The sequence below is a fragment of the Aulonocara stuartgranti genome (assembly GCF_965226115.1).
Source record: "Aulonocara stuartgranti genome assembly, chromosome: 7".
Lineage (NCBI taxonomy): Eukaryota > Metazoa > Chordata > Actinopteri > Cichliformes > Cichlidae > Aulonocara > Aulonocara stuartgranti.
This window is the reverse complement of record NC_138945.1, coordinates 35,753,538-35,780,862: the sequence shown is the minus strand read 5'-3', so window position 1 is coordinate 35,780,862 and position 27,325 is coordinate 35,753,538. Positions and strand designations below refer to the sequence as shown.

Here is a 27,325-nt window from a genome sequence, read left to right as displayed (position 1 = left end):
ACAAATTGTTTGAACGTGTGTCATACTATTATAAACATCCAGAGTCTCAGTAAACTTGTCTTTCAGTGACTCATCAGGCAACTTGTAATGTTTTTTAACCAAACTAAAAATTACTTAAAGATCTGTCCTCTATATTTTCATTTTATTTTAGTTTACAAGTTCTCTTTTTTTTTTATTCAAGTCCAGATTTTATTTGTGTTTAACGAAAATTGTACTGATCTGTACAATGTAGCTTGCCGTCACCAGTGTGTGTTTGTGAATGGGTGAATGACTGAATGTAGTGTAAAGCGCTTTGGGGTCCTCAGGGACTAAGTAAAGCGCTATACAAATTCAACTCCATTTACCATGAAGTTGAAGCGACAGCAGCGGCCTTTACGGTCCTTTTTGGCCCATTAGACGTCCCGTTGAGCACTTTTCATGACGTCACCGAGCTATTTAAACTCAAGAGAAATATTTTGTTTTCTTAGCGTAGCCGTGTTTACCTAGCAAATACGTCTGTCTTAAAGGTAAGCTTATTTTATTTTTATAGTTGTCGAAATGTTCTTCGTTGTATTTGGACCGTAGCCGTTGTCGTTTAATAGGGCTCAGTAGCTAACTAGCGACTCATTTTATTGTTTTACTTGAATTGTGTTTTTCTTATTTCATCGAAACCGTTAACTTTAAACTATGCACGTTAAGCGAAAACCCGTAATTTTGCCCTCGTAGTTTAAACATCGATAGTGAGAAGTTTGGTTGTCCCAGGCTGATGTGTGTGTTGTGCACGCCAGCGTGCCTGTAGAGTGTCCTTTATTATTTTAGTGACTATTTAGATTCTTTGGAGCCGCAAAACACCTGTGAGCGTTAAAAAAATAACGTTAAATAAGAAATACTTACTACCACTAAAGTTTGCAAATTGCTGTGGTACAGCATCCAAAACATGAAAAGGCCACATGGCTCAACATAGCAAACATTATAACAGAACTACATAAAATAAAAAATACAATAAAGCTAATTTATACAAGAGCTTAAAAAAACCCCTCTAAAGACACATTAAGGAGTTAAATCTAGAATAACTAGCACGTATAGTGCTATGAGGCGGTAACGATACTTTCTGTACAGGGAGTGCAGAATTATTAGGCAAATGAGTGTTTTGTCCACATCATCCTCTTCATGCATGTTGTCTTACTCCAAGCTGTATAGGCTCGAAAGCCTACTACCAATTAAGCATATTAGGTGATGTGCATCTCTGTAATGAGAAGGGGTGTGGCCTAATGACATCAACACCCTATATCAGGTGTGCATAATTATTAGGCAACGTCCTTTCCTTTGGCAAAATGGGTCAAAAGAAGGACTTGACAGGCTCAGAAAAGTCAAAAATAGTGAGATATCTTGCAGAGGGATGCAGCAGTCTCAAAATTGCAAAGCTTCTGAAGCGTGATCATCAAACAATCAAGCGTTTCATTCAAAATAGTCAACAGGGTCGCAAGAAGCGTGTGGAAAAACCAAGGCGCAAAATAACTGCCCATGAACTGAGAAAAGTCAAGCGTGCAGCTGCCAAGATGCCACTTGCCACCAGTTTGGCCATATTTCAGAGCTGCAACATCACTGGAGTGCCCAAAAGCACAAGGTGTGCAATACTCAGAGACATGGCCAAGGTAAGAAAGGCTGAAAGACGACCACCACTGAACAAGACACACAAGCTGAAACGTCAAGACTGGGCCAAGAAATATCTCAAGACTGATTTTTCTAAGGTTTTATGGACTGATGAAATGAGAGTGAGTCTTGATGGGCCAGATGGATGGGCCCATGGCTGGATTGTTAAAGGGCAGAGAGCTCCAGTCCGACTCAGACGCCAGCAAGGTGGAGGTGGAGTACTGGTTTGGACTGGTATCATCAAAGATGAGCTTGTGGGGCCTTTTCGGGTTGAGGATGGAGTCAAGCTCAACTCCCAGTCCTACTGCCAGTTTCTGGAAGACACCTTCTTCAAGCAGTGGTACAGGAAGAAGTCTGCATCCTTCAAGAAAAACATGATTTTCATGCAGGACAATGCTCCATCACACGCGTCCAAGTACTCCACAGCGTGGCTGGCAAGAAAGGGTATAAAAGAAGAAAAACTAATGACATGGCCACCTTGTTCACCTGATCTGAACCCCATTGAGAACCTGTGGTCCATCATCAAATGTGAGATTTACAAGGAGGGAAAACAGTACACCTCTCTGAACAGTGTCTGGGAGGCTGTGGTTGCTGCTGCACGCAATGTTGATGGTGAACAGATCAAAACACTGACATAATCCATGGATGGCAGGCTTTTGAGTGTCCTTGCAAAGAAAGGTGGCTATATTGGTCGCTGATTTGTTTTTGTTTTGTTTTTGAATGTCAGAAATGTATATTTGTGAATGTGGAGATGTTATATTGGTTTCACTGGTAAAAATAAATAATTGAAATGGGTATATATTTGTTTTTTGTTAAGTTGCCTAATAATTATGCACAGTAATAGTCACCTGCACACACAGATATCCCCCTAAAATAGCTAAAACTAAAAACAAACTAAAAACTACTTCCACAAACATTCAGCTTTGATATTAATGAGTTTTTTGGGTTCATTGAGAACATGGTTGTTGTTCAATAATAAAATTATTCCTCAAAAATACAACTTGCCTAATAATTCTGCACTCCCTGTAGTGTTCATCTCCAGTAGGTGGTGTAGAGGGTTATCAGATCAATAGCTCACCTTTTGATCACCTCTTTGTCAGCTGATGAAAGAATCCATGTAATCTGTTGAGAATAGATTCCTTAATGTACATCAAAGTTAAAGAGAACATAGTTGTGATTGCTTGCAATGGTAATAAAAGGATTGTGCAAAACATGGAAACATCTCAGCGCGATCTCTACCAGGACCAAAAGAATCTCAGAGACCGATGTTGTCTCACCAAATCCATGTGACAATAAGTGTTTTGATTTTTGAAACATCTCATGTCCAGGATTCATCACATTGCTTCTCAGTGCTCAGATTAACGTCCCTGTCAATCCAAAAAGTCCTGAAGGTGAGTGAAGTCGCACTTTAGTTAACTGTAAAACCCTTGTTCATCCAAATGCTTAACAATCCTTCTGATGACTGCTGTAACACCTCCAGCACCTTCCAGGATTACAGGCCTAGCTTTAAGTGAGTTTAACTTTGCACCTTAAATACTAAACAGTAATATCCACGTATTTGCTGCAAACTATAAATTTATTTTTTTATCATCAAAATGAAACAGCTGTGGACCACATGGAGCCTATATCTATTTGCATGTGTAGGCTACTTCCAAAGGTAGTAGCTTTAAAATGATTTGAGCCACTTCAGATCCTATCTGGATCCACATCATCAAGCGATTGAACTAATTGATTTCCAGCCTCCAACTTCCGACTCAGAAATCAATCTCTGTACATGTGGTTTTCCTAATGCCTCTGGAAGAGAGATGGGAGGAGGACTCTTCAAACAACCAATTGTTTGTATTCACAGCTGATTATTTCAGCTGACAGTTTGAATGTCCAAATATTTTTGTCATTAGTTTTGTTTTTTTTGTCCTTTTATTTGAGAGTCAGGACCAGTGCAGGTGAGTTCATCATTATGCATTGACAGCCTTTGTCACCATGTACAGATGAAGGACCCACTGCAGGAAAATATGCAGAGATCCATGCTGCGCTGCAGGAAGTGTCGGAAAAGCATCATAGACTCAACATGTTTTTTAACGGTAACAGTTTATTTTAAAATCCTAAATGTGTTTTCTTTCATTAACTTCATAGTTTACTTTAGGAGACGTTTTATGGTATTTGATTGGGAAATTAATGTGTGACAGAAGCTAAAACAAAACTCACAAAAAAGCAAATTTGGCCCAGTCTTTTAATGTGGCTTCAGTTCATTGAGGTTTATGGACCAGACCTCAAACTAATAGAGCTCTAGTCCACAGATGTACAGAGGAGTTCATGGTCGACCCAATAACTAAAGGTGCTTAGGTCCCATGGCTGCAAAACAAGCCCAAATCATCACCACCTCCACCACTGGACTGTAGAAAGTCGTGTGAAAACATCCTTTCTCACATGGCACTAACTGGCTATCAGTACCTGAGAAGCTGTTTTTTTTTTTTTTTTTTTTCATGTAAACCGTCTCGGCTGTCTGTGTGTTTTTTGCTTTGGAGCAGATTCCGTACACAGATGAAGCCTCTGCTGATGTTTGCAGTATTTGGCACCTCGATGTTGACATATTGCCAGAGTGGATTTTGACCTCAGTTCACCAAGTGAGTGTGACCCGTGTGAACAAAGATAATATGTCAACATTTTTATTTAGTTATTTATTTATTTTTTTTAAAGCTGTGTTGACTGTTATTGTTGGAAGAGGAGCAAGAAACTGAAAAAAGTTAATCTTTAAGCTTTGTTCCTTTGGTGTCCCCAGACCCAGTGGACTGCTGGAAAACTCAACTGCCAGAATTGTAGAGCTCGCCTGGGAGGCTTCAACTTCATTAATCGCAGTCAGTGTCCCTGTGGCACTGACGCCTCCATTCACTTCAGCAAAAGCCGCCTGGATTACGACCACAAGCACTCCATCCTGATGGGCCAGCCTTTAAGGTCGAGGCTCAACAGGGGACAGATGGACATTTCTCAGAATCACGAGGAGAGGGCTGAGTTTAGCACGACTACACTGGATAGATTTCAGGATTTTAACTGTGCTGCTACAATGCCCCATGAGAGTCCTATGGAGGCCTCAAATCCACAAACTGATGGGCGAACTCCTGTAGAAAGAGAAAATGCTCGCTGGAAGAGTGTGCCAGCTTTCTGTGGTCGTGATTTTTACCCTGATGTTGTCTCACATCCTGCAAGCGAGCAGCTTCACACAGATGGTGAAGCCTCTTCATCTGTTTCTGAGGGTACCCAGCCGCCTCTGGATCAGCATCTCCTGCTAACAGAGGAGGGTGTTGAGTCTTCTGTAGAGACTGCAGCTCTCTGCGACGAGGTCTCTGATCCTGCTGTGTTTCTCAGGAGATGGATCTCTGACAGTGTCTCTGAGCATGAAGAAGAACCAGTGGTATATTCATTTTTATTTATTTATTTTCTCTCTGTTTGGATTTATTGTAAACTATCTTTAACCTGCCAGACCACGTGATTACGTGTGAGTACAGAGTAGTAGAAGTAATGGTCAAGTGAATTCTCGACTCTGTTACTGACTTTCATCCCAAAACCACACTGAGTATTTCCAGTGTTCAGAATGCATCTGAATTTGGGAGGGGGGGGCTGAAACCTTGGCAAGGTTATTTCCCATTTTCAGTCTAACTTAGCAGCCAAGAGAGTTTTAAGGCACGGTTAACCTCATTCTCATATAGCAATGTATGCTGTAGCCTACCATAGCTGGTGGGCAGATAACTTCCAAAGTGAGCAGCAAAGTGGTCCAATGGGATTGTCACCTACAGCAAGAAGGTCCTGGGTTCAAATCCAATGACTAGGACCTCTGTGCGAGGTTTGCATGTTTTCCCCATGTCTGCGTGCTCTGGCTTCCTCCCACACTCCATAGACCAGCATATTGGGTTAAACTGTGATTCTAACTTGGCTGTAAGTGTGAATGTGGTTGTTTTTCTCTCCAAGTTAACTCTGTGACAGATTGATGACCCTGTGTTCCCAACCTCTTGCCCCCTGATAGACAGCCCAAACTTGTGGTTAAACTGTCTGCTTGCATACCAGTGGGAAAAAAAATTCACTAGCTGATAGATTCTGTTGTTTGAGCTGCTAAATAAGTGACGTGTGTGTTATTGTCTCAGCCTCAAACCTCTGTCGGCTCCCCACCCTCAAACAGCCTTAGCAAAAAAGAGAAGAACCATATGAAGAGTGTGAGACTGAAACAAAGGAGGAGAGAGAGAGATGGCTGCAACACCAGAATGAGAAAGCACTGGTGAGAGAGCAAGGTTCACACTGAGTTAGTGTCAGTATGAAGGATGCAATCAAGTGGCAGCTGCTGTGGCTGAAAAAGGAAGCCAACATGGAAGTGCTGAAAACTGCAGCTTCTCCAATGATTCCTTCGTTCTAGCTCAAAAAGCAGGGCAGTCCCCATTATCATGGTAAAATACCCCAAAACATTACAGCATAAAAAATCTGTTTGGCACAGAATGGGGGCTTTGGCCTCTGTGGATAGTTTTCCCTTCATAACAACTCTATTTTAAGACTGAAACTTGAGGCTGTGGCTGCTTTATTTGATGGGGCTGATAGCTCTGCTGGACTTCACCTAAGTGTTTGTATGTTGGTGACTTTTAGATGCATTTTAATAAAATGATCTGATTTGGCTTGCTGTGTATAGATGGAAGACCAAATGCATGAAGGCCGTGCTTCAGTTGTGGTTAGCGAAAATCCAGTGTTTTAGTAGTCTGCTGTTTGGCACTAATCAGCTGAAGTGCGTTTCCCTGTGGTGTGCAAAAGTCTGTGAACTGAAGTGACATGGTAAAGAAGAGTGTGCCAAAATTCCTCCACAATGATGTGAGAGACTGAGTCATACAGAAAATCATTACTTAAAGTTGCTGTTGAAGGTGGTTCTAGATGTTGTTGAATCACGGAGTGTAGTTTTTCATATGACTGCCTGGAGTCCTGTGAAAACCTTCAGACATAACTGTATCCGTAAGTGTAGAAAAACACTATATAAGAACCAGTGCAGTTACCATATGCATGTAATAATGAGCAGGACTTAAATTATTTTAGATACAAGATTCAAAATGTGATCTGGGCAGTTTCTCCTCCAAAGTATGCTTGTAGAAGCGTTTTTTCCCTCCGCCGTTTGGGACCAAAAAATAAAAACTCGGATGTTTATGTCCAGGCTGAACATGTGAGAGTTTTGCTGCTGGATGATGATGATGATGATGATGATGAGGAGGAGGAGGAGCACCAGGAGAACAGGGAGAACCTCACCTGTGCTGTCTGTCTGGATGTCTACTTCAGTCCTCACAGAAGTCAGCCCTGTGGTCATGTCTTCTGTGAGCCATGTCTTCGCGCACATGCCATGAACAGTGGAAATGACAAGACCACCTGCCCTCTCTGCCGGGATGTCATCTTATACACCAACTTACAAACTGGTACGTTTGTTAATTCGCTCTTTGTGTTCAGAATAGCAAACATTTTCTGGTGAGGATATGCTCTTTAGTTCGTCCCCTGTTCTGTCTTCTTCAGAGCTCGATCAAAGGGCAAAAACCTTTTTCCCAAAACTTTACAAGGCTCGCAAGTGTGAATTTGAGGCTTCGCCGTGTGCATCATGGCCTCTGCCTGAAGGTGAGAAGCTTTGCTGTTTAGTTTAATTTGTTTTTATTTGACTAGGAAGTGTTTCCAGTGTAATACTGTGACAGAAAAGTCTGGATTATCCCGTTTCTGTGAAGGTTGACAAAAGCAAAAATGCATGAAGTAGTTTTCAATCTCAGCTCACATTGCATCAGGACCTTGGTTCTGAGGAAGCAATAAATGGTATTGCTTTATCGCCTTGCTTTAGTGTCTGTAGGGTATTTTATCTTTACACAGCTGGTTGTAAACTGTTAAAACAATAACTGAAACTGGAGTTAAAATCGATATAGTTAGGTTTGCAAACCAGACAGAGCATTCCTCCACTTAAAAGCTTTTAGTCTCTTATGGTGGATAGATGATTCAATTTTATTTATACAGCACCAAATCACAACATCAGTCACCTCAAGGTGCTTTATATTGTAAAATAGACGCTACAATAATACTGCCTGTGATAACTGTGACACCCAGAGAAAGAAGCATCAGAACTTAAAGTTTTGGAATGGGACCAGTTCTGATTTGACAATAGATATTTATGTCTTTGGGAAATATATAATTTTTAATTCTTTAAATGTAACACACTTATGTACACTTGGGGTTGTGATACATGTATGTATTCACTTGAACCCCTTAGTTGTGTGCCTGAGGTGACCATATTGGAGTTACTCCCTCTTACTCACAAACAAATCCAAGAGAAGATGACATTGTGTGAAACTGAGTGTGTGGAGCAGTCTGAAGCCTGAGCTTCTGGTTTCTCGATCAGGGCATAAAACCATAATTATGTTTGTTTTGAGATCATGATTATTTACCACTATTATGGTCACTTTTTTCCCTTGAGCTTTAATTAAAATTCAAATGAAATATACTCAAAATGTTAATAAATAAATGAACTAAACCTTTCCACAGCAGCCTGGCAATGAGTGAATCTGGACTTTCATGGAGAAACAAGAGTAAAAGAAAAGTTTGCTGAAGGGCAAAAGGAGTAAATTATTGAACAGAATGCAGTTCAGTTCACTCATTTTGTTTTAATACTTGTTATAAATCCAAATTAATTACTCGGATAACCTCTATTATTTTTACATGTTCAGACATGTCATGTCTAATGTGAGTATCTAGCACTGGCACAATAATAGAACCTAAAATAAGGAAAAAACCTGAGTCCCATTAAAAAAATGTCTGGTTTTCTAACTTGAATTCTTTATGTAGAGCTCCTTATGTTATTGCAGAGCAAAAGTAAAGGAAAGAAACTGATGAGAGATTGAAGGATTTGATGGTTGTGAATAGACTCAGGCAGAATTACCAGATGAAGGTTTCTGGCTGAGGAAATGATGTGTAGTGCGCTTATCTGCCGAATGAATTGAATATTTTCATATGTTTGTTTCATCTAAAAGCTAATCATTGTTTTATAGGTTTAATATTCTTCCACTTTATAAAATTCTGCTCTTATCAAAGGTTTATTTGTATTTGGAGAAATTTTTTTCCCCGTTAAACATGTATCACTTTGTAAAATATAAAATTTGTATTTCTGTTGTTTAAAAGAATAACATTTTGAACCTCGGCACAAATAATGACATTACACACAAATTTTGATTGGTCATTAAATGTGGAACATTTCATCTCTTTCTCATTAGGTATCAGAGACGAAGATTTTCCCGTGCTTCATTTTTACGGAGTGCAATTGGGCCACATTTTGTTAAAGATATTTTTTGTCATCAGCTGCATCCTGTGCTGTGTTCTAGTGTTCCTCTGTTTTATCCTATTCCTCTGCTGTTTTAGACCTTATGGTCTAATTGCATCGTTTCTTCCAGATTAGGCCTACTGAATCGCATGTCGGATGTTAATAGAGTCCGGGAATACCTCTGAAACAACAGAGGGCATGTGAGACATTTGCAGAAATTGTTGAGAAAAGTTTATAGTATTGAGTGTGATTAGGGTTTAATAACTACCTAATTACTTGAAAAATCTTCAGTCTGATGCTTTTTGTCCTGCTAACATAACAAAGCACAGAACTGCAAAACTGAGCTTCTTGTGTCGTGTTCACTAAGGTCACTTGACAGCAATTTGAATTTTGAATGCCATATTTCTTAAATTCAAAGGTGCCAAGCTTTGAGGCATCACCTGAAAACGACCGTATCAGTGTTTTTATTTTTTTCAATCATCTGCTGAAAACTGTTTCATAGGTCTTTAATTTCTGTCCGTCATGTTTCACAACGTATGGATGTGAAAAAAATTGAATGTAAGTACATATCCTTGACTTATGTACACTTTATCCAAACTGTGAAGCACTTTGTGTTTTCAAAAGTGCCATCCAAAGATCTTGCTGCTGTTCCATTTTCTGTATTAAATGTACAGAGACACGCTGCTTCTGTGAAATGTAATCCATACCAGGAGTCTCAATAAAGGTTAGCTGGCTGATTTTTGGTTGAAAATGTGTTTTTATTTATGGTTTTTAACTCATTGGAAAATGCTAAACTATAATAACTGCTCGGTACACCTGTTTTGGGCACTTTCTCTCATTCTTCTCAGAACCTCTCAAGTTTGACGGGGAGCGCTGGTGCACAGCCGTTTTCAGATCAGTCGAGTTAGTCTGGGCCCTGACTGGACCACTTAAGGGCGCTCACAGAGTGGGCCCAAAGCCCCTCCTTTGTCTCTCTTTACCCAGCTAAATCAGCAAACACCTGGTCAGGAGCAGGTTTTAAATTGTGGTTTAAAAATGGCTGAAGCACCATGTAATTAAATGATTAAAATTCTCTGCTGCCGCAATGTCGTTCTTTAGTAAAACCACGATATAAAGCACAAAATGTGCATTGCATAGTTGCATGCAATAATGTGGTGATGGAGAAAATCTATACATGTTCTTATACTTGATTCTAATCTAAATCAGTATCTGCTGACAAAGAAAGCCCTAAATCACCACATTAATGTTTTTCTGTCCCAGTATATTTTGCGTTTTACTGTTACGTTTGTTTTATTCATTTCAGATTTTTATCATCATCTAACTGTGAGTCTGATTGGCGCAGGCAGTACTCGGAGAGCATTTTGGTCAGAAGTCACATGACCTTGATATTTGAGTATACATGGCGCCTGCAGCAGAGAGCCTGGTTTAACAGATAAAGTTGATAACCACCATAATGATGCTGGTTATTTCACACTGGGGTCTGAGGTTGCATCAAGCTAGCTTAAAGCACAGGAAGCTGTAATCTAGCCATCAAGTGTCTGTATTTTGAAGCCTAGTTTCTTTACATACATGACATAACAGTAAAAAAGATGGATGAAGTTACATGATTCATTCATTCAAGTCATACTTTGAAGCCTTGAGATGAGCATTTATGCTGACAAGGTCTTGGTTTCTTAAAAAAAAGAAGTTACCCCATGTCTGATATTGGGGTTGTTTCCAGGACTCCTTTTTTAATAAGGTGGCACACTGGGGACTAAAGAAACGTAGCTTTGTTTTCACCTGTTTTTTTTTTTTTTTTTTTTGTAGTGAATGTCTTCATTTAAACCAGGGATGTCAAACTTAATGTCATAGGCCACATGCAACCCACTTTGACCAGTGAAAGGGAGGTGGGCTGCTGCCACCACACAGTCCACTTCGCACACGCCCCTGACTGATATGCAGTAGGTAATGAGTTTAAAAAACGTGCATCTCGTGGATGCAAGAAAATCATATCGTTTGTCCTGTATGCACAGAAACGGTTAATTTTCAGTCGGAGGGTGACGACTTGTTTTGCCGTTGGCTCTCTCTGTATCCTCCGCACACGTGAGCGTGGGGCGGAAGACGGAGGAGCCTCCCTGTCGGCCTTCAGGAGGGGCTGAAGGTGACTCTCCGCTCGGCTGGGATGTGGAGGGAGCTGCTGGGATATCTTTTCTGATCCTGTTCTGGGGAACAGTCACGCACCGCTGCGGGAGGGGGCTTTAGGCATTAAGCAGGGGGGGGAAAGAAAAGCCCACACCCAGCAGCGTCTGCGTGTCGTCTTCTTCTCCACAGAGGACACAGCAGCCACCAGAAAAGAGAGGGCATCGCTCGCTGCGTCTGGCTCGGCTCCGGTGGTGGGTGTGCATGCATGTGTTCTGCACCGTATGGGCGGAAAAAACGCCCAAGATCCACAGGGAGCATCTTTCCGCTCGGTAAAGCGGCGCAGACGGAGACGGATCGCCGGGAGAGTACTGAGGGGGCTGTGGACGACAGCAGGATGGTGGGTACTGAAATAAGGATCGTAGTCATGTCTGTTAATGATTAACTTGAGCTCAGCTCTGCACCAAAGGACAGATTCATGCGTGTAAATCCGACTTTTTTACGCGCAGGTGCAGCAGCATTGGCGCATAATGGATAAAAAGCGTCGCGATGAGCCGCATTAAGAGTGTGTTTGTTGTATTTGTTGCATTTGAAATCACACACAGTAATATCGTGTCCTTCCTGATCGCGTGATGGTTTGTTTTCCTTAAGACTGTGCAGGAATTCAACACCCTCGTAGCGCTGTACCGGGAGCAGGTCATCTCCGTCGGCGAGATCTCCGCCGACTGTCCTTCTCTGCGGGCTCAGATGCACCACACACGGTCCAAAGGATGCTCCATGGCCCGGGCTGCGCACCAGGACCTCGCCGTCATCTCTGTTTCGGGGTTAGACACGAGTTTGAATGATAATATTTTTTTAAGAAGAAACTGTGGCTCCCTCATTTATTGAATTTATTTTGTCTTTTTTTTAAACGTTTATGAGCTAACGTTTATTCAGGTAGAACAGGTGAGCATCACAGAGTGTATTTTAAGTTAAATCAGTAAAGCAACAATTTTGAAAAAGGAGTCAGTGATAGATTTTATCCACAGTTAGTCACACATATACACATATTTTATTTTATTAAGTGAAGGTTAAATATGCTAGATACTAGGTGTTCCCAATCAGGGATACATACAAGCGGGATACTAATCAATCAGTTATCTAAACAACTACAACTGATGAATTAGCTTTGAGCAGAAAAGGTAACAGTTAATGCAAAATAAGACTTAGAATATAGACAAAATAAATTAATTTGTGACTGTAATAGAAAAGTAATGATCTAAATAAAAGGTAGGAATAAAAGGTTGAAAAAGCACGATTAGAAAAATATTACATGCATTAAACAGTTTAATATAAACTTAACAGAAAAACGTGGCTAAATTATGAATGAAAAGTTATAGATTATTGTTGATTTGAGACCACAAAAAATGAAAAAAACAACAACAAAAAAATGGTTTAAATACAGTAAAAATATAAGTAGAACTTATTTAGCTAAAAGTTTGTCTAGCAGTTTAATTGTTACGTATTGGTGTGGAATAACAGATGAAACTATTGACTGCGAGTGTCTGATTCTCCTCTCCTTAATGCTGCAGTCCAGAGGACGGGGAGATCCATCCCGAGATCTGTCGGCTCTTCATCCAGCTGCAGTGCTGCCTGGAGATGTTCATAACGGAGATGCTCAAGTCGATGTGCCTGCTGGGGGTGCTGCAGCTACACAGAAAAAGTACAGTTACAGTAGTGAACACACGGTGTGATGATGCTGAATTGCTGAGTAAAGATAAAAAATAAAAACCGCCTGTGGCCAGGTGTTTGAGTGTAGTATTTAAAAGCCAAGTGTAGTATTTAAAAGCTTTAAAAATCAAGTGTTACTCCCAACTGATTTCATTTTGCTTTCAGATAACAAGAATATTATTATTGTTGTTTTAACCACCTTCCAAGTGCAATATGCTGCTACCATGGATATTATGTTTTGGTTTGTTTGGGCTGTGTTTGTATAGTCGGAGTAATTGGATATATATGCCCAATAACGCACAGTACAGATGTTTGATGCAGCTTGATGAGATGCAGACTTTACAACCTGAAATCCCCAAAAGACCTGAGTGGATGTTTGTGGTTCAACTTATAAATATTTCTGACGTATATGGAGAAAAAAGTTCCGTGTTTTCCAGGCAGTTGTGCAGCATGTCTTGCATTTTGTGCTAATGGCTCAGTCACACTTGGAGTAAAAGTAGAACACTCCTTGTGACTAGTATATCACCAGGTGGTTGCTTGGTGATTGCAGTGATTATTCTTCACTTTCATCAACCAGTTGCAAGTCGTTGCAGTAACCAATTGCTTGTTCAAAGGTGACAAATTCATCTTCTGGGGGAACACATTTGTGTACAGGTCGCCTCATGGTAGCTGCTGTCTCCAACCAATCTCACTCCGATTTGTGAATGATCACCGTGTAACAGCACTTTGACCAGACCCTTTGTCACTGTGCAGTTAAGTTGCCATCCTGCAGCAACTACATCACTACTTGTACACTACAGTGAATTTCTGCACCAGATACAGTGGCTTGCAAAAGTATTCGGCCCCCTTGAACTCTCCCACATTTTGTCACATTACAGCCACAAACATGAATCAATTTTACTGGAATTCCACGTGAAAGACCAACACAAAGTGGTGTACACGTGAGAAGTGGAACGAAAATTATACATGATTCCAAACATGGTGACTCTGGACGAGCTGCAGAGATCTACAGCTCAGGTGGGGGAATCTGTCCATAGGACAACTATTAGTCGTGCACTGCACAAAGTTGGCCTTTATGGAAGAGTGGCAAGAAGAAGGCCATTGTTAACAGAAAACCATAAGAAGTCCTGTTTGCAGTTTACAACAAGCCATGTGGGGGACACAGCAAACATGTGGAAGAAGCTGCTCTGGTCAGATGAGACCAAAATGGAACTTTTTGGCCAAAATGCAAAACGCTATGTGTGGCAGAAAACTAACACTGCACATCACTCTGAACACACCATCCCCACTGTCAAATATGGTGGTGGCAGCATCATGCTCTGGGGGTGCTTCTCTTCAGCAGGGACAGGGAGGCTGGTCAGAGTTGATGGGAAGATGGATGCAGCCAATTACAGGGCAATCTTGGAAGAAAACCTCTTGGAGTCTGGAAAAGACTTGAGACTGGGGCAGAGGTTCACCTTCCAGCAGGACAACGACCCTAAACATAAAGCCAGGGCAACAATGGAACGGTTTAAAACAAAACATATCCATGTGTTCGAATGGCCCAGTCAAAGTCCAGAACTAAATCCAATCGAGAATCTGTGGCAAGATCTGAAAACTGCTGTTCACAAACGCTGTCCATCTAATCTGACTGAGCTGGAGCTGTTTTGCAAAGAAGAATGGGCAAAGATTTCAGTCTCTAGATGTGCAAAGCTGGTAGAGACAGACCCTAAAAGACTGGCAGCTATAATTGCAGCAAAAGGTGGTTCTACAAAGTATTGAATCAGGGGGCTGAATAATTACGCACACCCCACTTTTCAGTTATTTATTTGTAAAACATGTTTGGAATCATGTATGATTTTCGTTCCACTTCTCACGTGTACACCACTTTGTATTGGTCTTTCACGTGGAATTCCAATAAAATTGATTCATGTTTGTGCCTATAATGTGACAAAATGTGGAAAAATTCAAGGGGGCCGAATACTTTTGCAAGCCACTGTATGCTTTGAAGACAGCAGTCACTGCGAATGGTTGCAGACATGGTCCTCATCTTTGAAGCAAAGGCACAAGCTCAAGTTCATTGCACACTGTTAAGCTAATTTGTTTGCGCTGCAGTCTCCAACTGCTGTTTTCTATAGGGTGACTGTATCATAAGAGAAAATCAGTTTAGTTTGTTATTATTTAATGCTGAACTTAGTTGAAGAGTATATGTAGTGTTTTGATCTTACATTGCCTCCAATTTTAATCTTTCTCCAGATCAAAAATATGTCCACAAACAAATAAGTTTAGATATTACTAAGGAAACAAATTAAATTATAAACAAGCTGCAAATGCAGATTGTTTGTTTTTTTACATTGCAGCCTTTACTAATGTTACGAAATCAGTTTCACCCCGGTTCTTTTTATTCCTCGGGCATCCAGAGACTGCACCGGACTCAGTAGTCATTTTCACAAAAACCTTTTATTCATCTTTATTCATCTTCATTTAAGCATCCATCTTCTAGAACAGCGGTCCCCAACCCCCGGGCCTCGGACCGGTACCGGTCCGTGAGTCATTTGGTACCGGGCCGCGAGAGTTGAGGCTCAGGTGTGAAATGTATGGTTTTCAGGGGTTTTATCGGTTTTCAGCGTTATTTTGTTGTCGTTTTTATCGTTTACTCGGTTTTCCTGGGTCTTTTCACGTGTGTTATGAATAAATTTTCTTTTTTTTGGTACCGATACTAGTTTTATTTTGTTGTATTTATCCACGACACCTTAAAGGCCGGTCCATGAAAATATTGTCGGGCATAAACTGGTCCGTGGCGCAAAAAAGGTTGGGGACCGCTGTTCTAGAAGCAAGGCCGGTGTCCCTCTGAAAATCTTCCACTCCTTTGTTTGTTACAGTCAGCTTTATAGAAGCGACCCCATCATAAAACCCCCATGGTGTGCTGCAAACAAAAAGTTTGTGTGTGTATGCACCAGTACCTGAGTGAGTGTGCATGTAAATGTGGGTGCGTCGTAACAGTCAAAGCACTGTGTGTGTGTGTCTCTGTATACGTGACTTCCTGGGGGTCATAAAAGTAATCGCCTCACCCAAGCTACACCAAATTCCTCTAGACAACATACAAAACACAGTTAACATATTACAAACACTGAGACTCCCACTCTGCATCCACTGGGCCATTGGCCTCTTATTGTCTTACATTTACAGATAAGCATGTGGAGAGTCTCCTGCAAACCTGCTTCTAAGTTATAACAATTATGAGTTTTTATTAAAGGTACAAGCATCAGCAATCCCCAACTGCAGCTTCCTGTCTCCTTTTATGACAGCAGACCCCCAGTGTCAATAAATTCCTTTCCCTCTAAACAATTACACACACTCGCAAGCCTACAGCTAAGCCAAACTGAAACACAGACAAATCCTTCCCTATTCCTCTGATCTAAGCAAATAAAACATTATATTGTAATAATTATTTTCTTGTACTCACAAATCCCTCTTTTGATCTGCCCCATGGCAGATCAACAATACACTATAGTCACTTCTCCCCTGTAATATTCAACATTTTCCCAAGAACACACTGTAATAGCATAATCAACATATACTGTAGCCTGCAAACACAGTTCCCTTCACTCATAAATCCAGTAATCCTGTAGTAAAAAAACATCAACCAGTTGTGTCCTGTTATAAATCACATGATCAAATCACATGAAGAACTGTAATGCTGTAGAAAAGAGAATGCAAATGTTAGTGCTGCGCAGGTATATACACACTTTCTCACAGTGACCTCTGTGAGCAACACAAGCCCATGAATAACACAGCGCTGGTAAATCCACAAACACAGAAAGTGCCATTTAAAAGGTCAAATCGGTATGGCCCAAAGCTCATGCAACCTAGGATGTTGCTGTCATCTTTCTGCTCCTGTAAAAAGAAACACACATAGATTCATCCACCCTTTTGTCCTGTCTAGGTGGAGGTTAACCTTGAGTAGTGGTCAAGTCAGTCAAGTCTTGTGAGCTTTTGTCAGCTTTTACCAGTCAGTCAGTTTTGGGTTTTTTGTTGTTGTTTTTTTCACTCATTCATTCATCCATTCTTTCTTTCTTTGCTGATAGTGGAATCAATTGTCGCATTTCGTTTCCACCCTCAGCAAAATGACGTCATTTCAAAAGAAAAAGAAGAATTTAGACTGGATTACCTCGTTGAATCCTTTTTGGGCAGGGACTCATTTTCTAATTGTCCCAAATAAGTGACTTTCTTCCGAGCCCATTGTAATTTTGGAGAAACTCACTTGCAACGGTTTTCTCGACGTGTCGTATAGAGCTTTTAATTCCCATCGTGCAGATCTGCTTAAAGAAAAGAAATTCCCAAACAAAACTCTCAAACAAAACTCCCAGTGCACTGTTCAAAAACCAAAAAAAATAAATAAAATAAAAATAACCAATCAAAATGAAAAATAAAAATACAGAAGCCCGGTCTTAGGACTTGTCTCAGAATATTCTTCCTCTATTAGGTGAAAACACACCAAATCTAAAACTTGGTGAAAAAGAAAAATACCTCAGCCAATTAAATCCCCAAAACTTTCATCAACCAACCAATGATCAGATTGAAATGATCAGTTTCTTCCTTTGTCCCCAGGTGTGTGCCATGGTAAAACCTTCCCCATACATCAGAAACAAAAAACAAAACAACATTATGTTGTAATAATTATGTTCTTGTACTCACACTAACTATCACATTATGTTCTGTTTTTCCCACTGTATAGAAGGAAAATATAAACTTCTGACACTTTTAGGATTTACAGCTTCAGAATTTGGGTTTCTCCATTATTGAACTAATTAAAATATTATTAAGTAAATTATTAAAATACAAAACTTTTATGCAGTTCATTTACATTTAGTCAGGAATTCAGATTGACCTACTGTACTGGCCCCTCATCTAGGAATAATTTCTTGTGATCTGCAATTCATTTCTAGTTCACTTGGTAATGAGTTCAAACTGCATTTGTCCAAAAGTGCTGTTTTCGGCTTAAAACACATTTAAATACATATAAATATTAAAGCATTTGCTGAATACTTGTTTTGTTTGCTTATAGTTATTAAAACTAATTATGCTGAACATCAGTAGTTGATAGCTAAGGGCACAATGCAATAAAATATATCATGTGCTATTTTTATATGCACAGTTTTCCCCAGCTCACTGGGGCTTTAGGGGTGACTGCACAGGTTTTGTCCAAGTGCAGTAAATGTTCCTGTTACTTCTAAAAACTGTTTGGCTTAATGAAAAACGAATTAAAACTCTAAAAGTTCATTTACTGCAAAACTGGTGATTTTATTTTGGATCTGCCTGAAACCTCACTGTTGGCCACCTGAAATTCTTATATGCAGGAAAACTCCTGATATATTTAAATGTTATATGTAAATTGCTGTATAAACGTCACAACTTTCCCATTTGAGATTGCAGTGGAGCTGTCATTTTGTATTGAAACAGTAGGGGGAAGCAGAGTGCTGTATTCACGTTCATTACATTTTAAAAACATAATTAAAAAAATGTTAAAAGGAAGAAATAATTTTTGTCAAATGTTAAAACTAAAGTATTTAATTTTCTTGAAATCATGAATTGCATTCCAGATGTAAGTGTTTTATAGTGTGTGAGATTTCTTTGTCAATCATGCTTGAGTGCTGCTGTATTTGTGCGGTTCTGAAGGAACAGACTCGGAGCCAAGGGTGGATTTCAGGCTGGACGAGAGCTCAGATGTTCCCATCCTGGAGGACCGATCCTCTTCTCCCATCGACTTTCCTCAGGAGCAGTGGCTGGTGGGAAATGATATTGAAAACATAGAGAGGTACACGCACTGCACTTGCTTTTAAATTTATATTCTGAAAATGTTTTACCAGTATAAACTCTGTTTTTGTCCAGGATTATCTAAACTACTCATAAAACACTGCTGGTTCTTTGTGTGCAGAGATATGCGAGAGATGCGAAATCTACTCAGCAAACTCAGGGAGACGATGCCCTTGCCACTGAAAAATCAAGGTATGTAATATTTGTTATAGGTAAAATATATGTAAGAGAGTTGATAAAGAAGAATGGAAATCAGAAAAGTCCTTAAAACGTTTCTCCAGAAGGCATTTGGTTTGTTTATGTGGGCAGCTGAAAATTTCAGAAGGTGGAGATTTTGGAACAGGGTCGCTTCTTATTTTGGTCGGCACCCTCTCAGTCCATGGTGATATAAAACTGGCTTCACTGTGGACAGTGACTCTGGTGTTCTAGCAAATTCCAGTTCATGATAGGTTTGAGCCTTGTTGGTTCCTGGGTTTTTTAAAAGTCATCAATGGTTAGATTTTCTAAAGCCTCCAATTAGAGTCCAGAGTAGGTGAAGAAGCCTAGTTCCCCCTCAGACCATTGGAATTACAATATAAAAAAAGTTTATTATGAATTGTGTTATTACTGGGGTCCAACATGTTGTCTACCAAAGCTTAAAAGTGAGACATCTTTGATTTTTGTGTTTGTTTGTTTGTTTGGGAAGAAAACAATCTTTGTGTTTTTACATAGCGGAAGCTAACAAATGTACATATTCAGGCTATGCACAGGCAAAGTCAGTTTTCAGCTATCTCTAGTGTGCTTGTGTCAAACTGCCATGGTTGAATGTGTCACAATGTGAGGCTGGTGAGTCTCTGTATACCTGTGTGGTGTAGGTTAAACAATTCATCTACAGCCTTATGGCGCATAAACATAACTGGCTCCTACGATATTTGCATTCCTCTTACTGTAGAAGCTAAAGGATTTAGAATTTATTCAACTATGTGTGTGTAGGCTTAAAATAAGCTTTATACCAGGAAAGAATGAGCTGTTTAGCACACTTCCTGAATTTTGCCTTTTAGATTTCATCAGCCTCTTTGTTTTTCCCCCCTGATATGTGTATATGTTGATGCTGACAGTGTTTTTCTAGGAGAGTTTTACTGAAGTTTAACCTCCAGCAGATGATGGTTTTGTAATGGCTTTGGTGGTGTTTTCAGCAAGGGTGGGTCAAATGTTCCATTGACAAACACTTTAAAGCTGCCATAATGGTTATTCAAGATGGATGTTGGTTCCTAGTTGTTTAGAAATGGTTCCAGATACCTGGGAACTTGAATGTGACATCACTCCCACCTAGCACCTACAACTGGTAGTTCCTCTGGTAACTTGCAGAATGAGAGCAAACAGGAGTTGTTTTTGGTCTTACCAAGGAAAAAGCCATTCAGGTATCACTAGCAATACAGCATAATACTTGTGGTTTTGCACTACTGCAGTAAAATCATGGATAAAGCCTGGTCAGTGCTCTCTGAATGGCTTATTTAGGGAGCCACAAATACACAACAGTGGCAGTACAGATCAAAGGTTTTCTTTTCTTGCAGGGCAACTCAGGGTTGCCGGTGTTGCTTCGACTTTCCAAGTGGGAAATGCGAGTTGGTGTTCTAGATTCAAATTCCAACTGGCAACTTGGAAATTCTGATTTCTGACTTATTCAGAAACGTAGAACAAGAGACTTTGCCAATTTGTTTAAGTCTACACTTCTCTTTCTTAGATATTCATTGAATTCGTTGGACATTCCCAATCAATACTCTCTTGACTGAGTATTGGTCAATCAAGTGAGTGCTGTCCTTTTTTATGCTGGCAAAGAGAATCTACCAGTTGTAGTTGGTCATGATCACTGACTGACTGATTGCGGTGTCCTACGACAACAGCTTCCGGACACCTATAATGCCGTGCTGAGATGCATTCCCAGGTGATTTAACCACCATTCAAACACTGACCCATGTGACCTTACCAACATGATGGGAGGGTTGGGCACCAACTCACAAATCTCCTGACAATATGCAAACATGCCCTGCCATGTCTGTGTATGTTGGAGCGACCTCCAAGGTGGCAGTCGGACTAGAGTTTGAAGTTGGAATTTTTGAGTTCCCAGTTTACTTTTTCAACTGGAATGCCACCTGTCAATTCAGATAGCCCCACCAACCCCAACATAGCAATTCAAGCTGGTGCAGTGCATGTAAACAGTAGTAAAACTGTAAAAATTGTAGTCTGTCACTGTCTTGTATTTATGATTTGCCACGTGGAGAGCATTGACCAGGCAAAACCAAATCCCGTTTTTTCTTTTTTGTGATGTAACTCCCAAGTTCTGATATTTAGGAGGTGACCTCTGACGGTGGACTTTCTCTGGCTGTGATGGAAACAAGATAACATGTTTGTTTATTGCAGATGACAGCAGCTTGTTGAATCTGACTCCTCACCCACTGATAAGGCAGAGGAAGAGACGCTTCCCTGGACTCTGCTGCATGGTGTCCGGCTAAGAGTGTGACAGAAAAGGACTTTCATTTTAATTTGTTTTATTCAATAATGTATATTTATTTAGAGGCACTTTAATATTATTTAATCCCATCTTTCATTTTTTTTAACCAATATCTGAAATTGTAATCTTGCAGTATCTGTTACCAGGTTCTATTTTTCCTCGTCATCTTGATATTTACTGTTTCAGACTTCTCAGCTCATGTGTTCAGACAGCTTTGGTGCTTGAAGTTTCAGGATTGATTTTTCAAATGTATCTTATTAAGACATTTATCTTCTAAGCTCTATATACCTGAGAGCGCGTAGGCTAACTGTTGGTAATATTGCTTTGCCATTCTCAGATTCAGGTTCCATCTTGTTGGGCTTTAAATACAGAGATATTTTTCTGGTGCTATTTATGACATACAGAACCACTGGGTGATGTATTAGAGCACCAGCAGGTCAGCCCAAAACAAAGGGCCCACCGTCAGCCACACCCTGCTCCGTTTAGATTTTTTTCTAACAACCTGAAAGTGTGCACTTAAAAATAAACAGAAAGGAAATCCAGCAACAGCCACTATCAGATACTAACAAGGTAAAACACAAAGATGAAATAATGCTAGCTTCAGTTCACCAGTCTCTTCTCTGCTCACTCTGTTCCTGTTTCACCAACACCGCACAGAGCAGATGCACATGGTGAAACAGAGAGCAGAGGAGAAACCAGAAACAACATGTCCTAAATTAAGTAAATGTCATGAATAATTTTTTTTTTTATTTGGTTCATTAGAGCACTTAATACTGCACTTTGGCCAGTATTCACCTTGTGCTGCCATCAGAGTGTTGGCAAATTAATAACTTTGACCAATAGCAGTTGGTAAAGATTGTTGCATAGAATCAATTTACACTTGCTAAATAGCGTGTACGTTATTTTTCAGGTCTTAAATTATAGCATGATGTCATGCTTAAAGACTTTAAAACAGTTTCATGCTGTAAAATTATTTTTATAATTAGTGTTGTAGAATTAAAGAAGTATTTTCCTGGGGGAAAAGGACACAATTGAAAATTTAGCTATCTACTATAAGCCCAAAATTTGGAAATTGTTTTAACCCCCTTTTTATTTTTGCAATAATGTGGAAACCATTAAATGTAACACAGGATATGAACCCTTATCACCCAGATGAAAGTCCCTTAATTGACCTAGCTGGCTAAAAGTGCACTACTTCTCCTAAAAAAGACCCATGATTAGCCAAAGTCATCAATGGTTAGATTTTCTAAAGCCTTCAATTAGAGTCCAGAGTAGGTGAAGAAGCCTAGTTCCCCCTCAGACCATTGGAATTACAATATAAAGAAAGTTTATTATGAATTGTGTTATTACTGGGGTCCAACATGTTGTCTACCAAAGCTTAAAAGTGAGACATCTTTGATTTTTGTGTTTGTTTTAGGGGTGCAACGATACACAAAATTCACGGTTCGGTTCGGTTCGATACTTTGGTGTCACGGTTCGATATTTTTTCGATACAAAAAAACTCTCACATGTTTAAGCTGCGGGAGATTTCACTTGTCATGTTTGCATAGTAAGCTAACAATTAATAAGACGATGTCAGAGGAATTGGTGCACAAATTATCATCACTCACAGATCAGTGCTGTCGCTCTCTATACACAGTTCGCGCGATTGCAAAGTGAAAGCAAAAAAACAAGCGCAAATTCAAACACGATTTCAATATGTCACATATTGACAGTGGCTCACCCAATGACATAATTACCCAGCTACATTTCTGAAAGAATGCAAAAGCATTGACATATATTTTTCCTTCCTACAATAGCCCGACAGGCAGGGGAGAGATAGCCCCGGGACGTCGGGCTAGCGATATTGCGAGCCCTGTATCTGATTGAGGAATCACTCATCTTTGGAAAAGAGAGTTTATTACAGAGAAATGTCTCTTTCCAAAATAAAAGTTATACTATCCGTTTCTTCTGGGCTATATTCTCAGCAGCATATTATACATATCAGGTCTCCATAAGGAGAATCCTGTGCTAACAGCTGTCTAAATGACTCGGCTAAAGTTTGTAGCATGCATGCTTGTTTTTGTCTTTGCACTAGGATGATGTCGGTGTAAATGTGCAGTCATATTCGTTGTGTTCCCACTAGTGCTTTCAGGTTAATCTCGTTGAAATAACCTTAACGCCACAACACGGCAAATCTCCGTTAACGAGCTACCCTATACAGAGGGGCTAGACGGCCAACACGTTAACGAGCTAACTGCGCTAACACACTAGCTCCCACCCATGTAATTGAGCATTGCATGGCACATCCAACATACTGTTTTACTTTAGTCCATGACTCGCTTACCTTCAGGGTCATACGTCACATGAAAACCAAAATAATTCCAAACGCCAGATCTGAATGAGGGTGGGGAGGTCCACTTCTGTCTCGCTAGCTTGCCCTGCGCTCTTCCTTCTGACCATCCTGTCTGTGTTGAGTGCTCAGTGAATCTGCGTTCGACTACTCCGCCTAGGCTGCACTCTCGAGCCTAGGCGGAGTAGTCAAATGCAGATTCACTGAGTGCTCAACACAGACAGCATCGTCAGAAGGAAAGTTGATAAAATAAATTACAAATTTTGTATTGTTCTTTTTTTTTCTCCCCTTTGGTTTTCTTTCTTTCTCTCCCCCTCTTTCTTTCATTCTTTCCCCCTGTCCTATCCCACAGTCATGTCTGTCCCGTTTGCAACTGAAAATAAAATAAATTCATAATTATAATAAAGGTCAATCAAATGGACCAATATGATGATCCACTTAAAATAAATCCTCTTGGCATCTTTCTTGGCCTCAAGACAACAATTCTGATGGCTATAGATCCAAACGGGACACAAAAAAAAAAAATTGAAAAAAAAAAAAATTGAAAAAAAAAAAATTTGAAAAAAAAAAATTTGAAAAAAATTGTATTGTTCGATACATATGCGTACCGAACCGAAAGCACTGTATCGAACGGTTCAATATCGATACGAATATCGTTGCACCCCTAGTTTGTTTGTTTGTTTTGGGGAATTTTCTTCCCAATCTTTGTGTTTTTACATAGCGGAAGCTAACAAATGTACATATTCAGGCTATGCACAGGCAAAGTCAGTTTTCAGCTATCTCTAGTGTGCTTGTGTCAAACTGCCATGGTTGAATGTGTCACAATGTGAGGCTGGTGAGTCTCTGTATACCTGTGTGGTGTAGGTTAAACAATTCATCTACAGCCTTATGGCGCATAAACATAACTGGCTCCTACGATATTTGCATTCCTCTTACTGTAGAAGCTAAAGGATTTAGAATTTATTCAACTATGTGTGTGTAGGCTTAAAATAAGCTTTATACCAGGAAAGAATGAGCTGTTTAGCACACTTCCTGAATTTTGCCTTTTAGATTTCATCAGCCTCTTTGTTTTTCCCCCCCGATATGTGTATATGTTGACGCTGACAGTGTTTTTCTAGGGGAGTTTTACTGAAGTTTAACCTCCAGCAGATGATGGTTTTGTAATGGCTTTGGTGGTGTTTTCAGCAAGGGTGGGTCAAATGTTCCATTGACAAACACTTTAAAGCTGCCATAACGGTTACTCAAGACCCCTGGAAGATGAATACTAACCATTTTCCTGACTTTACCACTGTTTTCAGTTTTACAGTTCCATTAATATCAAGAAAAGTCCAAATCAAACATATTAAAATGTACAAACTATTTAAATAGGAAGGATGCAACAAGAAATGTAATGTCTGGAAGTGTGTCCAGGGGATAAAGCCAGTTGATGTCCATGAACATTTCTGTAGTCCCATTCTCTGGCAAAGTCACTATTACCCTATAGTAACACTGTCACATTAGAATAAAGTGTTACTCTAGTTTTAAGAAAATCCATCCATCTATTTTCCAACACTTATCTGTGTTTGGGGCACGTGAGCAGCGGTCTAAGAAGAGATGCTCAGACTTCCGTCCCCCCAGCTACTTCCTTCAGCTTTTCTGAGGGGACACAGATTCATTCCCAAGCTGGAAGAGACATCTCTCCAGCATGTTGTCAGTATTGCCCTGGGCATAGGGTAGGGACATAAATCAGCTAGGAAATAAACAGCTTTGCTTTCAAAGTAAAGAAATGCATCATAAAATAAAAAATTAAAAGTAAATCATTTTGTCATTTTGCCCTTCATCCTAGTAAAACAACAAGAGTACTGAATCCAGTTTTGTGTAAGAATGATGTCTTTTAATATCTTGAAAAAATATCAAACTTCCTTTCATAATATTATAGTTATAGTTATTTTCCTAGCTGTTGCACTAAACTAAGCTAAGCTGTCAAGGATGTATTTCATTGAGTAATCTGGGATGTTATGCACACTGAAGCCTCTAGGGGACACTAGCATTATCAGTCTAAAAGAATAGTTTTGACGGGAAGAAAATATTAAAAAAGCCGCACACACAAACACGCAGACAAAATCCATATGAAGCATTCTACCAGAGCCATTTTCCTCGCTGAATGTAACGGTCACCTGTGTTGTAAATTAGTGTTTGTGCTATTTATTACTTTAATGTAACATTGGTGGTGTTTCAATTGAGGAATGCGACGTTTTATTTTTGTCAGGCATGTGTTTGACTTGTGTGTAGTTACCGTGTCCTGCAATGTAGAGAAACACAGCTAAACTTATGTACAGCCAATAGGACATTTTATAATATTAATAAAGTTTTATATACAAGATGTTTTTTGTTTAATTTCTAACCTAAAATGTTTTAATACTTTGGGCAGCAGACCAATTTGCTTTCTTTCTATGAATGAAACGATGAGGTGGTAAGTATGACTCCGTGTTCTTAGATTACCTACAAAGCTGAAATCCAGATGTGCTTAGCTTAGTTTGACATAAAGAAACTTGCTAATGCAAGAAAATCCATGTGTCTAGATGATTAAACATAATTGGAGCTCAAATGCTCGTCAGTGAGCCAATTATCAATTTTTTATCAATTTACTACACCAGTAAAAATCTCCTTCTGAACCACCTCCAACAGTGCGAGAGAACAGGGTAAATGGTCTTCAGCCAGGAGCCACCTCTCCCTGCTGGTTCACTCCCTACCGTTCATTTCCTGGACTAAGATCATTGTCCCACAACTTATCATTCCTCTGGAGCCAGAGCCAAAAGCTCCCCTGCTCTGCCTCCTACATAATACCTTGGATAGCTCTTCTCCTACTCTTGCCACCCATGACTCCAAGAGATTTCAGGAAATTCTATGTGGATCTTCCAATGAAACGTCTCTATCCATCTTCCAATGGGAAGATCAATGCTCTCCACTCTGCTTGTTAGCTTGCTGCCAGGAGCTCTTTTCTCTCAAAAGCTGCCTCTTACAGAAACTCAGCTGTACTACGGACCAGAGCATGATGTCTGGATGCAGTGATGTTATGTTGATCTCTCTGGGGAACTTCAACTGCCTGCCAAGGGCTGCTGTAATTTACCAATTACCTCCTAATGACAGAAGGGACCTCAAATGAATGGGACAGCTTGGCACTTTACTTCCCTGTCGGACAAACTTGATCAGCTGCTGGGATGTGATTGGCTGGCCATCTTTTCATCTGGTCTGACATTTGGTCTAACAAAGAGAAGGAGAGAGAACCTACCCAATATAGGTGTCTTTAGACTGTGGGAGAAAATCAAAGTACCCAGAAGAAACCCACATTGGCAAAAGGAGCACATGCAAACTCCATGAATTAAACTTCTCCAATTATACAGCTGAAAACAACGTACAGCGGGGCAAAAAAGTATTTAGTCAGCCACCGATTGTGCAAGTTCCCCCACTTAAAATGATGACAGAGGTCAGTAATTTGCACCAGAGGTACACTTCAACTGTGAGAGACAGAATGTGAAAAAAAAAATCCATGAATCCACATGGTAGGATTTGTAAAGAATTTATTCGTAAATCAGGGTGGAAAATAAGTATTTGGTCAATAACAAAAATACAACTCAATACTTTGTAACATAACCTTTGTTGGCAATAACAGAGGTCAAACGTTTACTATAGGTCTTTACCAGGTTTGCACACACAGTAGCTGCTATTTTGGCCCATTCCTCCATGCAGATCTTCTCGAGAGCAGTGATGTTTTGGGGCTGTCGCCGAGCATCACGGACTTTCAACTCCCGCCACAGATTTTCTATGGGGTTGAGGTCTGGAGACTGGCTAGGCCACTCCAGGACTTTCAAATGCTTCTTACGGAGCCACTCCTTTGTTGCCCGGGCGGTGTGTTTTGGATCATTGTCATGTTGGAAGACCCAGCCTCGTTTCATCT

The 27,325-nt window shown here is 40.0% G+C and overlaps 2 protein-coding genes and 1 long non-coding RNA gene across 10 annotated transcripts; 2 read left to right on the top strand and 1 right to left on the bottom strand.

Moving 5' to 3' along the window:
- Positions 1 to 362: 362 nt before the first annotated feature.
- On the top strand, positions 363 to 9,678 carry rnf180b (ring finger protein 180b). Of its 7 annotated transcripts, none has more exons than XM_082542424.1 (8): positions 363 to 506; positions 2,961 to 3,023; positions 3,621 to 3,713; positions 4,161 to 4,256; positions 4,412 to 5,041; positions 6,812 to 7,067; positions 7,162 to 7,260; positions 8,895 to 9,678. In XM_082542424.1, exons 3-8 carry the CDS (start codon positions 3,621 to 3,623, stop codon positions 9,074 to 9,076), a joined length of 1,356 nt encoding a protein of 451 aa, XP_082398550.1. In that variant the 5' UTR covers positions 363 to 506; positions 2,961 to 3,023; the 3' UTR covers positions 9,077 to 9,678. The 7 variants fall into 7 exon arrangements, with proteins under 7 accessions (XP_082398550.1, XP_082398552.1, XP_082398551.1 ...); XM_082542426.1 differs by having other exon boundaries at positions 3,602 to 3,713; XM_082542429.1 differs by having other exon boundaries at positions 489 to 506; positions 3,559 to 3,713.
- Positions 9,679 to 10,939: 1,261 nt separating this feature from the next.
- On the top strand, positions 10,940 to 22,651 carry LOC309709617 (regulator of G-protein signaling 7-binding protein B-like). Its single transcript, XM_082538353.1, has 6 exons — positions 10,940 to 11,459; positions 11,711 to 11,883; positions 12,631 to 12,761; positions 18,428 to 18,566; positions 18,687 to 18,757; positions 20,966 to 22,651. Exons 1-6 carry the CDS (start codon positions 11,328 to 11,330, stop codon positions 21,055 to 21,057), a joined length of 738 nt encoding a protein of 245 aa, XP_082394479.1. The 5' UTR covers positions 10,940 to 11,327; the 3' UTR covers positions 21,058 to 22,651.
- On the bottom strand, positions 12,680 to 25,724 carry LOC309709631. Of its 2 annotated transcripts, none has more exons than XR_014277556.1 (2): positions 23,383 to 25,724; positions 12,680 to 12,748 (listed from the first exon to the last, which is right to left on the bottom strand). It is a non-coding gene; the product is annotated as an uncharacterized lncRNA (long non-coding RNA). The 2 variants fall into 2 exon arrangements; XR_014277557.1 differs by lacking the exon at positions 12,680 to 12,748 and adding an exon at positions 16,957 to 18,534.
- Between the last annotated feature and the right edge of the window lie 1,601 nt (positions 25,725 to 27,325).

Coding starts and splice junctions, on each gene's coding strand:
- rnf180b (XM_082542423.1), top strand. CDS start 2,898: ATGTTGTCTCACCAAATCCATGTGACAATAAGTGTTTTGATTTTTGAA. Junction 3,714..4,160: donor ACTCAACATGTTTTTTAACG/GTAACAGTTTAT, acceptor GCTTTGGAGCAG/ATTCCGTACACAGATGAAGC. Junction 7,068..7,161: donor ATACACCAACTTACAAACTG/GTACGTTTGTTA, acceptor TGTCTTCTTCAG/AGCTCGATCAAAGGGCAAAA.
- LOC309709617 (XM_082538353.1), top strand. CDS start 11,328: ATGTGTTCTGCACCGTATGGGCGGAAAAAACGCCCAAGATCCACAGGG. Junction 11,460..11,710: donor CTGTGGACGACAGCAGGATG/GTGGGTACTGAA, acceptor GTTTTCCTTAAG/ACTGTGCAGGAATTCAACAC. Junction 18,567..18,686: donor GATATTGAAAACATAGAGAG/GTACACGCACTG, acceptor CTTTGTGTGCAG/AGATATGCGAGAGATGCGAA.